Source organism: Coenobita brevimanus, chromosome 60, assembly GCF_032717465.1.
Source record: "Coenobita brevimanus isolate Jiangsu-jjx chromosome 60, ASM3271746v2, whole genome shotgun sequence".
NCBI lineage: Eukaryota > Metazoa > Arthropoda > Malacostraca > Decapoda > Coenobitidae > Coenobita > Coenobita brevimanus.
In genome coordinates this window covers 14,729,874-14,745,424 of record NC_137013.1, presented here as the reverse complement: position 1 = coordinate 14,745,424, position 15,551 = coordinate 14,729,874, and the positions used below count along the sequence as shown (strand labels likewise).

The 15,551-nt window shown below is 41.5% G+C and overlaps 1 protein-coding gene across 1 annotated transcript in view; it reads left to right on the top strand.

The window, feature by feature from the left end:
• Positions 1 to 15,551, top strand: part of LOC145403295 (uncharacterized) — a 30,738-nt gene that overhangs the window by 7,141 nt on the left and 8,046 nt on the right. Inside the window, exons 2-5 of the mRNA XM_080275100.1 lie at positions 17 to 160; positions 2,801 to 2,857; positions 13,239 to 13,289; positions 13,576 to 13,752. Coding sequence (XP_080131226.1) covers positions 17 to 160; positions 2,801 to 2,857; positions 13,239 to 13,289; positions 13,576 to 13,752 — 429 coding nt within the window. The remainder of the gene's footprint in view (positions 1 to 16; positions 161 to 2,800; positions 2,858 to 13,238; positions 13,290 to 13,575; positions 13,753 to 15,551) is intronic.

Genomic DNA, 15,551 nt, shown 5'->3' with positions numbered 1-15,551 from the left:
AGTGTTCCTTCTGCAGGTGACAGTATCGGCCCTGGTACCACACCTGGCCAAGTTCGTGAGTGAGACACCACTACGGGACCAGTACGACACATCCTCCGTCACGGCCTTCCTCTCAGCAGGCGCACCTCTCCCACCAGACACAGCGACAGGCATCAAGAAGGTCTGACATCCCTGACTTTCCCATCAGTTTATCTATTTGTTCATGTTTGTGAAGTAAGCTTTGACTGAAACACTTCATTAAGATGGGTCTTCAAATTATATATATATATATATATATATATATATATATATATATATATATATATATATATATATATATATATATATATATATATATAATTTATTCTTATCATGACTCTCCAATCACCGGCATAGCCATCACAAAAAGTCTCAGATTCCTGTCTTTAAATTGTCTTATTGATATACATCTAAGCCTTCTTCTTTTTTCTTCTTCTTGTCCTCCTTTTCTTCTTCTTCCAAGATAGCTTCGACTTAGGCTCCTCATAACGACGACATCTTTCTGTCTTACTTATTCTTATAATTAGGTCTACTACTGTCCACCACCATCACAGTTCAAAAATGAGATATCATAATGTTGCCATTATCTTTATCATTTTATCATTCTGGTTCCTATTCCTGGATAAAATTTCGATGTCACCTTTTTACTACGACAACGCCTCTCTCTCTCTCTCTCTCTCTCTCTCTCTCTCTCTCTCTCTCTCTCTCTCTTATATTCTTGCCACGATACCCTGCCGCAGCCATCACAACAACAAGAAGGTCACACTTCCATGCCTTTTCCTTGTACCCTTTCTTTTATTGACATTGCTTTGACTAGTACATGTTAAACGCATCTATAAAGAATAATACAAAATATAATTTGTGAAGATGGTTTTTCCTGTGAGGTGCTGCCAGAATTCCCAACACTTAAGTGATGAGTGAGTGATAATGTGGTTCGTTTTACTGGGAATGCTGTGATGATGATGATGATGATGATACTGGTCTTCGTGGAATTTTCGGTATACGCCAACACTGTATATATGACTAACACACAACACCCACATACAACGCCAGATTTACAGGGTGTACTATTTCTGTATTGCTCCTCTACCCACCACCACAACAGTCTGTCCTAATTAGTCTTGCTCCGCCCTTCATGTTCATTCCCCTCATGTCTAACTGAACTGAATTATGGATTCCTCGCACCAGGTAGCAAAGACCTTATGGAACTGTTTCAGAGCTAAGATATATGACTAACAATGGAAAAAATAGGGAAGATGTGGAAGCGGTCTTGACGATGAAACGGTCGTAGTTCTGAAACAGTTTTGGCACTGAAGGAGCTTGGCGTTGAAGCAGCTTGGCGCTGAAGCATAATGGCACTGAACCGGTCTTGGCATTGAAGTGGCTTGGCGTTGAAACGGCTTGGTGTTGAAGTGACGTGGTATTGAAGTGGCTTCGTGTAGAAGGGGTTGGGTGCTGAAGAGGGTGGGTGCTGAATCGACTTGGCAATGAAGCATCATGGCGTCGAGGATGCTTCGGGATGAAGCGGTTTAGTGTTGAGGCGTCTTGGTCACTTCTACATCTCAGGTTACGTTGCTTCCCTGTCACACGACTGTTCTATTCTTGTCTTCTTTAGCTATCGTTTTCCTGCTCAAACCTCATACAGCCTTTCATATTTTAAGTCATCCACAACGATGGGCCTCTAAGCCAAATAAAATAAGTCTGGCAATGGAGGAAAAAATAAAACGCTGTCGTCCTGAAAGCGTCAGTGGAGACTGTCAAGTTAGAAAAACGCATTATAGTAAAAATAAAGATCCTTAACTCCTCACAGGTCAGTTGATAACCTAGTGTAGTCAGACTGAAGGGTGGATTTGACTAGTAACAAGGGACACTATAACTCCTAACTGAAGCTCAGTAAATTCCATGTAATCAAGTTCTGAGAGTGGCTCAGTTCCGTCAGATGAAAATAATCCATCTATAATACTTTCATTATGTTGGGTGTCTCCTAAAGTGATTAAAATCTCCTGGGCTGCAAGAAATGAGGAAAGGGGTGATTGTAAATTAATGTGGTTTAGGGAGCCTTTCAACACCTTTTAACGGCGTTCAGAACAGTGTTAAAAGACGTCATCGCAGTGAAGTAGTTAATGACCTTCGTGCAGTTGATAGACAAAAATTTAAGCCTTCTTGATTACAACTTTGGACAGGTATATATAAGTTCTAGTTCCTGTCCTTGTTTTTGTTCTTCATGGTCTAGGTCACAGCTATTCAACTGGCTGCCCGCGGACCAAATCCGGCCCTTGAGTCGTTTTTTATTGGCTCTTTGATCGACTCAGAAAAATGAAAGTGAAAAAAACAAACATGCGTAAAACAGAAAGTTGTGTGTTTTTCTTTTTATTTATGTATTTAGCGGAAAATGTAAGCGCAAATAATATACGAATTTCGTTTCATTCTGTGTATAAATGTTTAGCCAGAAGTAAAAAATACAGGTAAAACAATGTATGGCCTGTTTGTTAATCTGAGTTTAATAATGCGGCCTTACACCTAGAACAGTTGAATAGCCCTAGCCTAGGTCCTGTTCTACTTGTTTTTGTTCCTCCTCTTCCTGCTCGCCCTGTTCCTCCTCTTCCTTCTTCTCTCCTCTCCCCTCCAAATCCTCCTTCATCATCATCATCATCATCATCATCATCATCATCATCATCATCATCATCTTCATCTTCTTCTTCTTCTTCAGACAGGTCATGGCATAGCCAGCACGTATGGTATGACTGAAATATATTGCGGGGTCACAAGTCATACCCTCCAGTCTCAGCTGGAACACCCAACCTCAGTGGGATACATCTTACCATACATGAAGGTTAAGGTGAGTAAAGAATGTGTTCTTACCTAATTATTCTTACCTAATTGTATCTTTACAGGAATGAGTCAAGTTCGTACTGTCCCGTGTCTTAAACCATATTTATCGTACATATCCTTAAATTTGTGATTTGTTTTGGCACATACTATTTCATTCGGTAGTGCATTCCATTGATCAATTGCTCTGTTTGGGAAACTGAATTTCCTTACGTCTTTATCACCTCTCTTCTTATGCAGTTTTTTGCAGTGTCCTCTTGCTGATGCTTCTCCATATGTTAAGTAATCATTTATGTCTATTTTCTCCTTCCCTGATATGCACCTATATAGCATTATCATGTCACCTCTTTTCCTTCTCTCCTGTATTGTTGGTAGATTCAGCTTATTTAGTCTTTCTTCGTAGCTTAGGTCCCTTAAGCTTGGTATCCATCTTGTAGCGGCCCTTTGAACTTTTTCAATATTGTCTATATGCTTTTTGAGATGAGGACTCCAGACTACTGATGCATATTCCAGGGTTGGTCTAATGAATGATGTTATTATCCTTCTTAGCATGTCTTCATTTATGTATGTCAATGCTATTCTCATATTTGCAAGCAGTGTATATGTCATGTTCTGTACCTTCTCGCTGATGTGGTCAGCCGGAGATAGTCTATTATTGATAATCACACCTAGGTCTTTCTCTCTTTCTGATGTGTATAGGGTTTTATTTCCTAACTTGTAATCCCAATCAGGTCTTTTTCCACTTTTACCAAACTTGATTACATGACACTTGTCCACATTGAATTCCATTTGCCATGTACTACTCCATTCATGAAGTTTATTTAATTCTTCTTGTAGCTCCCTACAAGAGTCTGTACTAGTAATTCTCCTTTGTATTTTTGCATCATCTGCAAACATATTCAGATAGCTCTCATTTCCAGTGTTACTGTTTATATCTTTTATATACACTAAAAACATGATTAGTGCCAGCACTGAACCCTGTGGTACTCCACTAGTCACTTCTTTCCATGATGAGTAGTTTCCTCTTAGTACTGTCCTCATTTCTCTTTTTATGAGAAAGTCTTGCTTCCAACAAAACAGTTTGCCTCGAATTCCTCCTTGATGGTACAGTTTCCATAAAAGTCTTTGGTCTGGTACTGTGTCAAAATCTTTCTTGAAATCTAAATAGATACTGTCCACCCATCCTTCCCTTTCCTGTATTGTGTTTGTTACTCTGTCATAGTAGCTCAACAGATTAGTAACACATGATTTTCCTTTTCTGAAACCAAACTGTCTTTCCGTTATCATACTGTGTTCTTCTATATGATTTACCCAAGCTTTTCTTATAAGCTTTTTTAATACCTTGCTTACAACACTGGTCAGTGATACTGGTCGGTAGTTGAGTGGATTTTGTCTATTTCCTTTCTTGAATAAGGGGACAATATTTGCTTTTTTCCAAATATCAGGTAGTTTACCTTGACTCAAGGATTTCTTGAAAATTAAAAATAATGGTTTACTTAACTCCTTTGCACATTCTCGTAATACCCAACATGAAATTTCATCAGGACCACTTGCTTTTCCTCTGTCTAATCTACTTAACTCCTCCTGTATTACTTTTTCTGCTATTTGTATATCTGATAGTATGTGTGGAAATGCGTGTTCCACATAGTCCCTTTCAAAATTTTTTTCTTCTGTAAAAACTAATCGGAAATTCTTATTTAGTGCTTCACACATATCTTTCTCTTGTGTATAAGTGATTCCCTCGTCCGTAATGGATTGTATTATATCTTTTAATTTGGTTTTGCTTCTGATATAGCTGTAAAATAAGTTTGGTTGATCACTACTTTTATTTATTATATCATCCTCAAACTGTTTTTGGGCTTCCCTCCTTATTCTTGTATAGTCGTTTCTTGCCTGTTTGTAATTATTATATGCCCTTTCACTACTGTGTCTTCTGTATCTATTCCACAACAAATCTCTTCTTTCTTTTGATTTTTTACTTTCTGTATTGAACCATTTCTGTATTTTCTTCTCTGCTTGTTTGTGCTGTGGGATGTACTTCTGGACTCCTATTTCATAAAATTCACAGAATTTTTTATATGGAGCATTTAAATCTTGTCCTCTAAGCTCATTTTCCCAATCAACTTCTAAGAAATACTTCCTTAGGTCTTGATAATTTCCCTTTTTATAGTTTAGGCTCTTTTTGTAACTGTCATTGCTGTTAACTATGTCATATGCTATCCTGAAGTTATAATTTAGTACTGCATGATCGCTTTTGCCGAGTGAAGGGTGATATATTAAACTGTCAATATCATTTTCTTGCCTAGTAAATATTAGATCTAGCACTGAAGGTACATCAAGTCCTCTATTTCTGGTGGTTTCCCTCACATGTTGCGTTAGGAAAAACTCTTGTACTAGATCCAGGAGCTTTTGGTCCCACCAGCTTTCTTGGCTACTTATATCTAGAGTATTCCAATTTATATTTGTATTGAAATCCCCAGTTAGTATAATTCTTTCCGATTTCTCTTCCATTTTATGTAGTAATGATCTTATACTTTGATAGGAAGCGTTATGAGGAACACACTGAGGTGGTTTGGCCATGTGGAGAGGATGGAGGGTGAAAGACTGACGAAGAGAGTGTATGTGAGTGAGGTGGAGGGGGGAAGAGGGAGGGAGGCCGAGGATGAGATGGAGGGATGGGGTGGAGAGGTATATGAGAGAGGGGTGTGTGAGTTGGGAGCAGGGCAGTGAAATGGCGGGGGACAGGGCGACTTGGAGGCCCAAAACGGGATTGAGGAGTCTGGCCATAGATAGATAGATAGACTTTGAATTGTACTCTCTGCCAGGTCCTCATATTCGTCTCTTTCCCATGTGTTTGATCTGGGTGGCGTGTACAAATTGGCTACAATTACTTTAGCTTCAGATGTGTTGATCTCTACTGCAATCAGTTCTACTTGTGATGGTATATCTAGGTTTATTTCCTTGAATTTTAGATTTTTCTTAGTTAATATTATAATTCCTCCTCCTTTTTTTTAATTTCTGTCTCTTCTCCATATATTGTATTCCTCTAAGTTTAGTATGTCATTGGATATCCTTGGTGTTAATTTTGTTTCAGTTAGGCATATTATTTGTGGTTCATTTTCTCTGACATAATCATTCCTCTCTAGTAATTTTGATACCATTCCATCCACATTTGAGTACATCAACTTTATCATTTTGTTTATATACTTGTCATGACATGGTTGTACTACCTTCCTCCTTTTTCTTCCATCCTGTTTGTGTACTACTTTCGTACCTGCAATCCTTTTACTTTGTAAAAAAAAAAATTCTTCTTCTCCTCTTCTGATCTTCCCTCATTTTTTGTTTTTGTTTCCTCCCTTTTCTCTTTCAGTAATTCCAGTTGTGTTAGGCATCTTTTTATCCATACATTTTTGAACTCCTCTTTTTTCATAAGATTCTTTGCATTTTTTAGTATCTCTTCCACAGTGTTTACACTTTGGAAAGTCACCTTCAGAGGTCTCGTCTTGCTTTTCTCGTATTTCCCTAACCTTTTGTGTTCCTCTATGTCTTTACTACAGAGTTCCTCTGATACTTCTTTCAGTAAGCTCATTACATTTGTCATCTCCTTTTTGTCTCTTGTGATCTTATTTTTTACTTCTTCCTCTTCTATACCAGTGATTACTATAGATTTGTTTATCTCTACTGAATCTCTGACTAACTTTGGATTGTTTTGGATTATTCTTTTCACTTCCTTTTTAATGCTTTTTTCCTCCACCCTTGTTTCTAAGTCTTTTTTTACTTTCACCATTTCAGCATACGTGGTTTCTACATCATTTCTGTAGCTTTGCACAGCTTCATTCACCTGTATTATCTTCTCCTGAATACCACTGCTCTGGTCCATAAGACTGCTTGCTTGCCTAATTGTCTCTGTGTCAGTTTTGAACTCTTCCATATCACTCTCGTGATTGACTATTGTACTTGCCATTTCACTCACTTTCTTCCTAAGCGTACTCAATTCCACTGTTAGTTCACTGATGGCTGTGTCTTTCTTATTGGCCTCCCTTCCTAGTTTTTCTATCTCTTCCTTTTGCAAGTGCATTTGCTTCTTTATTTCATAAATTTCATTTTTGAAAGCCATTTCTAGTTTATGTACACGTTCAACCAGTCTATTGTGAGTCTCCACTTCAACCAGTTCTTGGTAGAAATCGTCATTTTGCTTTTTACTTTTATCCCTTTTCTTTTCCAAATTTGTTTTACTAAAGTATGTATCCATTTTGCAATACTAAAAGAACAGAGTATGTACTTACAGAGCATGTACACTTTCCCCCCATTGTTGTAGTCTAAACAAACCCAGCTGACTCAGTGCATTTTTTTCCTCGTGGTTCTCGTTTCTGCTTGAACAAATCTTGTTTAAACTTATTATTTTTCGTTTTAATAATGAAAACTCATTTAGTCTAACCTGGTACAGAGCCTGACTCATACAAAGATACTAATTTAGGTAATGCCACTGGCCGTGTTGGTTTGGTACGGAGCGCCGATGTTGGACGTCTGCATCTGATGACTCCCTGTGTGTGTGTGTGTGTGTGTGTGTGTGTGTGTGTGTGTGTGTGTGAGAGAGAGAGAGAGAGAGAGAGAGAGAGAGAGAGAGAGAGAAACTGACTACACTAACAACCACTGCAGGTAGGATGACGAAGTTAAAGCATGTATGTAAGGTTGTAAGTTGAGGGAAAGGCTAGTATGGAATAAGCTTAATGTCCATCCTGATACCCTGCGGAATACCAGTGGCATCTATGTAATGTCGGCCTTTGAGTCATATTCTCATTGGTGTAACAGGCTATGTAGTGCCGGCTCCTTAGCAATAGGTAGGTGTGAAGCTGGGTGAGTGTTGTTCGTTGATTCAGACTGGACTGTAGTTAAAGATGATGGAGATAGATATAGGGATGTGGGACGATGTTCAAGGATCGAGTTATAGCCAAGTATAGTTCATATTTGGATTAAATTGGAGATACAGACGGCAGAGGTAGAATAAGAGACCATAGGGAGGTGTGGAGAAGTGTGCATTGTACTCAACTGTAAAAAAGCGTTATTTGGGTTGGCAATAGGTTATGGATGTGGAGAATGGTGTAATGATGGGACAGGAACAGGAGGGTGAGGTGCGTATGAAGGGTACTTTTGTAATTAAACAGGAATTGCTCTGTGTACATGATCATCATCACCATCAGCTGTTTCAGTGTCCACCGCAGGCCCGGCCTATCCCGACTGACGTGAGGACTATGTATCTCCATCATGTGACTTAGGCTGTCTGGCAGAGGTTGGATGTAGGATGAGAAGTGCTTGTAAGTGTGATTGTAATCTTGGAGCTTTTTTTTTATGCGAGGAAGAAGGAACCAAAGGCTGAGCCCGCAAAACAGTTCCATCCAAGAAAAAAAAGAAAACAATATAAAAGAGAGCCAAATTCAAGATCCGTTCATTTCGAGATGCCTGGACACACTACTTTTGAAAGACTGAAGATGATAGGAAGTAGGAAATACAGACAGAGGAAGACAATTCCAGAGCTGACCTGTCGCATAAATGAAGGACTGGGAGTAACGGTTAACTCTTGCATTAGAGAGTTGGACAGAAAATGGATGAGAGTTTGTTGTTAGACGGGTGCTATGCACGCATCATAGAAGTGGAGGGATGCATGCAGACGGTTCAGAGGAGCAGTGACCATTGAAGCAGCAATTGAAAAGAGATAAAGAGGCAACAGTGTGGCGAAGAGGCAGAGGTTGAAGGAAGCCAGAAAGAGGAGAGTTGATGAGACGAAAAGGCTTCGACTCCACCCTATTGAGATGAGCTGTATGTGGGCAGCCTCCCCACACATGAGAGTTGTACTCCAAACAGGGGCAAATAAAACCTGCGTATAAAGTCAACAACTGTGCAGGGATAAGCACGGAGTCGGCTTAACACACCTTGTCCTCTTGGAAGCAGATTTTACAAGAGATGCAATATGACCTTTCCAAGATACTGTAAGTCCCGAGTGAATGAAACCCCAAGCATGTTGAAGGATGATGCACGGTTAAGTTGGATATTATTAAATATTAGTGGGTACTCCTTTGGAAGATTTTTATGGGTTGATAGGTGTAAAAACTGAGTCGTTGATGCAGCAAAAACAACAAGATTATCCATACCCCAGTCAGAGATACAAGCCAAATCAGACATTAGTTGTGCCATAGCCTCATCCCCTGTTTGTTGAAGTAACTGCTGAGATGGACGTTGCAGAAACCGATTGGAAAGGTGAAGGGTGGAATCATCAGCGTACGAGTGAATAAGGTTAGATGTACAGTTTAGATCATTGATGAACAAAAGAAAGAGAGTTGGTGATAGGACAGAGCCATAAGGAACATAACTGTTGATAGATCTAGGAGAAGAACGATGGCCGTCTACAACAGCAGCTGTATAACGACCAGAAAGGAAGCTATAGGTAAAGGCACAGATAGAAGGACAGAAACCTTAAGAGGGCAGTTTAGAAGTTAAAGATTTATGCCAGACTCAATCAAAAGCCTTTCAGATGTCAAGTGCAATGGCAAAGCTTTCGCCAAAGTCCCGAAAGGAGGATGACCAGGAGTCTGAAAGGTAGGTGAGAAGATCGCCAGTTTAGCATCCCTGACAGAACCCATACTGACGATCAGAAAGTTGTGATAGGAGAGACGCTTTAAAAATTTTTTTTGTTAAGAATTGACTCGAAAACTTTTGAGACACACGATGGTAATGCAATTGGACAATAGTTAGAGGGTTGGGAATGGTCACCCTATTTTGGGACTGGGTGAATGAGAGCAAACTTCCAGCAAGAAGGAAAGATACAGTGTTCAAAGAAAACGCAAAAGAGTTTACCTAGGCAGGGTGTAAGCACAGAAGCACGTTCTTGAGGACAACAGGAGGGACTCCATCAGGCCCATATGCCTTGTTAGTATTGAGACCAGTGATGGCAGAAAATACATCAGATGTAGAAATTTTAATGCCAGCCATAAGGAAGCCAGAGGGGGGAAGTGATGGAGGAACTGAGGTGGAAGTGGAGGAGAAAGTCTGACTGACGATATCTGCTTTATCAGCAGAAGAGTTATAGAGCCAACAGAGCAGAAAAGGGGAGGGAAGGATGATGAAGTAAAGTTGTTAGAAAGGTTTTTGGCAAAATGCCAGAAGGAGCAGGAAGAAATCGAGTTGGAGAGTTGAAAGCATTTAGTATAGATGAAATTATTCCTAGCAGTACGAAGAACAGACTTCGCACAATTCCGGGCAGAAACATAAAAGAGATGTGATTAAGGGATGGGTTGGCTCCAGTACCTTCTACAGACCTTCTCCTTGTTGTGGACAGCATTAGAACAAGTGTGATTAAGCCAAGGCTTCCATGCATTAGTCAAAGGATAGGAGAAAGGAATGTATGCTTGCATGCCTGAGAGAATAACCTCCGTAATGCGCAAGGCACACTCAGATGGCTCCCGACCATGGAAGCGATAATCATTCCAGGGAAAATCAAAGAGGTACTGCCTGAGGGCCTCCCGATCCGCAGCTCCAAAGTGCCACAGACGACGTTTCTTTGGAGAGTCCACAGGCCGTACCAGAGTGATAGGACAGGTTAAGGTAATAAGGTTATTATCAGAGAAGCCCAACAGAGAGAAAAGGCTAACAGTGTAAGCAGAAGGATTAGTTGTAAGGAAGAGGTCCAGTATATTGGAGCTCTCTCCAAGGCAGTCAGGGATACGGGTAGGGTGCTGTACAAGCTGCTCTAGGTCAATAAGGATAGAAAAGGTGTAGACTTGTTCACCAGGTGGATCAGTGAAAGGAGAAGAGAGCCAAAGGTGGTGGTGAACATTGAAATCTCCTAGAATGGAGATTTCAGAGAAAGGAGAAATGGATAGGATGTGTTCCATCGTAGAAGTGAGATAGTCGAAGAGTTTTGAGTCGGTAGAATTATGCGATAAGTAAACAGTGCAGATATATTTAGGCAGAGAATGACAGGAAAGCCAAAGCCAGAGACTAGAGAATTCAGAAGAATCAATTTCAGAAACACGAGAGCAAGACAGGTCATTGCATACATATACACAACAGCCACCTTTGACTTTGACATGAATATAGAGAAAGTAGGAGGACACAGAAAAGGGTTTGCTGTCAGTTGCCTCAGACAGCTGAGCCTCTGTTAAGAAGAGTAGGTTTTTTTGTTTTTTTCATGCGAGGAAGAAGGAACCAAAGGCCATGAGGAGGAGAGGTGGTGTGCAACAGAGAGAAAGTTAGAGGAAAGGCAGCGAATGTTGCAGAAATGAAGAAGTGAGTCAGACAGTGGTTCCAGACATGTTGAGTCAATACCGGGAGAGGGGCGGATGGTGGAGGCATTCATGGTCCCCCCCCCCCCGGGGACTCCGAGGCATGATCATAGTACGGCATTTTTCTTTAATTTTGAAAAGGTAGTGTAGTGTGTAGTGTGCATGTAGACTGATGTTGACAGTTAGAGAAACTTGTATTGGAGAGCATGCTGGCCTACTCTCTGGGCAACTGGAACACTGAAAAAGTTCAGCAAAGGAGGATGGTCAGGAACTAGTCCCGAGGGCTGATGAAATGGGAGCTCCAATTCTCCATCATCTGCTTTCCATCCACCTTGGGAGTACTGCCCTGCTCAACTGATGTGTAGTCTGTGAACCAAGTGCAATCGGCTCACGCAAGCCGACTGGGTGCAAGTATACTTTATAGTACACAACACTGGTTCAACCACAGTGCCCCCTTGTCCGCCAAAGCAGTACGTGGCAGGGTGGGCATTCCCAAAGTTTGTTACCCTGGCGGGGCGCAAACCCACGTTCTCCCTTGTACAAAAACACACACTATACCTGCACTGGATGCCCAGTCACGTGGGCATTGCTAGCAACGAGCTCACTGATGCCAGGGCTCGCTCTGCCACTACACATCCTAATATAACCTTCCTCCCCAGGCCCAATATCTCTTAACCCGTGCCGTCCCGAGGACGTACTTCCACGTCCTCACGTTTTGTCACAGCTAATCCCGAGGACGTACTTCAACGTCCTGCAATTGCAAGGTTCATAATTTCCACAATTTTCAATTTTCGCGAGTCATTTTTGGTACGTATACACGGGACACCTGCCTCAACAAGATGCCAGGCAGAGACAATGCCTTACCCAGCATGACCTCCTCCCCCCCCTGCATGCCCTTTTCTCAGCAATTCACCTGTTATCAGTGACCTGGCCAGTATAGCCATGTCATGCCACGGTACGAAATTCAGGGCCAGAGTGATTCCCCAATCAATGCCAATGTGGAGGACAAACTTTACATAGCATTAGAGGAAGAAACAGTTAGAAATGATGATCAGGTAATGTGGCAAAAAAAGGTCAGGTATTAGCGAGTGAAACAATGCTTATAATGCCTATATTACTGCTTGAAAACCAATATACTTTTGTACTACATATAAATTCGTAACAGTAAATAAATAAATACCGTTTATGAGTGGTGTGAAATAGTTATCCTCCCATAGAACTCGTTTTCTTTGGCACCAGCCTGATAGAAAACCCAGTAAAGTAAGGAGGCTCTCCTACCTGTAATGAGTATTTTAAACCTCAGGTGAGCGATTTCTCTATGAATTTTCGATGTTTCTCACCAAAAGCGAAAGTTTCAGCAAAAAAAAAAAAAGGTCAAAAATTGCCCGGGATTGGGGGGTACCAGTGGTCAAAAAGTGGCCGGGACTGGGCGGGTTAAATAAAGTGGCGAGTACGTGCTGCAACTGCCAGGCTCACATGTGCAGATCATGAAGACCAAGTGGCAGAAGGCCTATGCTTTGCCACTTGGTATGCAAGGGCCACTAATTATGAGCCCCTCACTGCCCCTCCGCACACCCCCGACTCTCTTCCAGTGAGATTATGCCGCCTGAGGCTGGGTTATCCGTGCCTCGCTCAGATTGCCTGCAGGGACCCTGAACCATGCCCCCACTGTCACCAAAGTGATGAGTGGACCCTCTTACATTACCTCTTAGACTGTCCCTCCACCGCTGCCCTTCACTTCACCTTATGAGGCAATCTCGTCAGATAAGCATCGCGTTTCGACACCACTGCTGAGATCGTTGCACTATCCTCCATCTCAGTCCTCCTTAATATCATCTCCTCTTATCCACCACCTCGAGAGTCACATACACCCTTTAATCCATTAGCCTTTATTTTCTCTGACGGGCTTCACCTGCCCGTGTCCATCCATCTTAATAGATGGACGAATCTATGCAATACAAAACAATACAAGCACACTCTACCACTGTACCACAGAGGCTCCTTTGTGTATACAGTATGGTGGACATTAAGCGTAGTGTGATGGTGAGAGATGGACGAGGGGTTTGAGGTATCAAGGGTACTTTACAGTTAATCAAGGCTTATTCTGTGTAGGTGGTAGATGTGGAGAGTGGTGTGGTTCTGAGACAGGGACCTGAGGGTGAGGTGCTTAACATGTGTACTTTACAAACAATCAGGAGTTGCTGTGTTTACTGAAAGTAGTCAATGTTATGAACGGTGTAACAGCGGGTTGGATGTGTACTGAGGCTACATTGCAAATAATCAGATGCGACTTTACTTGAATGGTGGATGTTGAGTGTGGTGTTATACTGGAAAAGGACTTGGGCGGGTGTGTGTACTTGTATAAGTCTTACAATTAATCAGGAGTTGCATTGTATTGGTGGTGGATGTGGTGAGCGGTGTGACACTGGGAGAGGGACGCGAGGGTGAGGTGTGTGTCAAGGCGCCCTCCATCATGCTGGGCTATGCTAACAACCCCACCGCTACCGCCGCCGCTATTGACTCCGATGGGTGGCTACACACGGGTGACATCGGCTACTACAACAAGCAGGGCCTCCTTTACATCACGGACAGGATCAAGGACATCATCAAAGTTAAGGGGCATCAGGTGAGTGGGATAGTAATAATACCAATAGTAGTAGTAGTAGCAGTAGTAGTAGTAGCAGTAGAAGTTGTTGTTATCGTTGTTGTTGTTGCTCAAGTTCATCTGAACTGTGAACCCGGTAGATTGTAGGCTTAAGTTAACGTGCAGTTCACCATCCTTCTTACTGGGGATGGGGAAGCAGATACGGGACGTTTGTGTAAGCAGGCAGTTTAGCGACCTGGCTATGTCGGTACCACCACATGGAGGCGTCCCTCTCCAACACCCTTCAGTACGGTATCGTCTTTATATAGTTTGTTGTTCCTTTTATCATAATTTATTGTTCAACTTTGGAAAGCCTCTGCTATTCAAGAGGTTAATGGAGTCTCTCTCTCTAACCCTTCCACTTTGACGTCTCCTTTAGTATAAAAAAAATCTTACGAAGACAGAAGGAATGAAATATAAAACGTTACCGTATCGTCAGTTTTTTTTTTTTTTTTTAGGCGTCCGACTCTGGGCATAACCTAGACTCAGTAAGATGTTCCCTGAAGCAGTGAGGTCCTCCTTCGCACTGTACATACACCTTCACAAGTCACTACTTCGGCGCTAAAACCCACCGTCCATATCAACTACATGCTAGGACTGTCTCAGCTAGGATTGGAACTTACGACTGTTAGAACACAAGGCCACCTCTCTTCCGACTCAGCCACTACCTCTACCCCCAACCGTCTCCTTTATCTCACAGACACTGTCAAGAATCTCATGAGAATCAAATAACATTCGGTAAATGCGATACATTTAATGCATCTCTCTTGTTTTATGCAATTGCTTACCTATGCTGTAAATACTGACACGGATCTATGGCTAGGGAAAAAAAAAACAGTATAAAGCTGCTGCTGCTGCTGCTGCTGCTGCTGCTGCTGCTGCTGCTGCTGCTGCTGCTGCTGCTGCTGCTGCTGCTGATGATGATGATGACGGTGATGATGATGATGATGATGATGATGATGATGATGATGATGATGATGATGATGATGATGATGATGATGATGATGATGATGACGGTGATGATGATGATGATGATGATGACGGTGATGATGATGATGATGATGATGATGATGATGATGATGATGATGATGATGACGGTGATGATGATGATGATGATGATGACGGTGATGATGATGATGATGATGATGATGATGATGATGATGATGATGATGATGATGACGGTGATGATGATGATGATGATGATGACGGTGATGATGATGATGATGATGATGACGGTGATGATGATGATGATGATGATGATGATGATGATGATGATGATGATGATGATGACGGTGATGATGATGATGATGACGGTGATGATGATGACGGTGATGATGATGATGATGACGGTGATGATGATGATGATGATGATGATGATGATGATGATGATGATAATGATAATTAATGGCGATACATAGTTAACTCCTCTGGAAGCGAAACATCTGCAAACTTCAATGTTTCGTAATCGTTAATCTATGAACGACTTACCAAATAGTTTATCCTATCACCAAAGGAAATCAGGATTACGTGGAAAAGGGCCTGTCTACCATTTAAGTTTGAAAAAACTGGCGGGAGGAAGTTCGATGAGGATTCAGATTCCACTCGTGCTCAAGAAAAATAGGCAAATGAAGTGGTTCAGGGAGAGTGCAAACATTTACTTAATATTTTTTTTTGTATCTCTAGACTATTTTCTTCGGCTTCGCATAGGCTTATCGGAGTGCAAGGGTTAGATACAGCCTCCACAGACCCATTCAGTAATATGAAGTTATCATAAGTTGAAA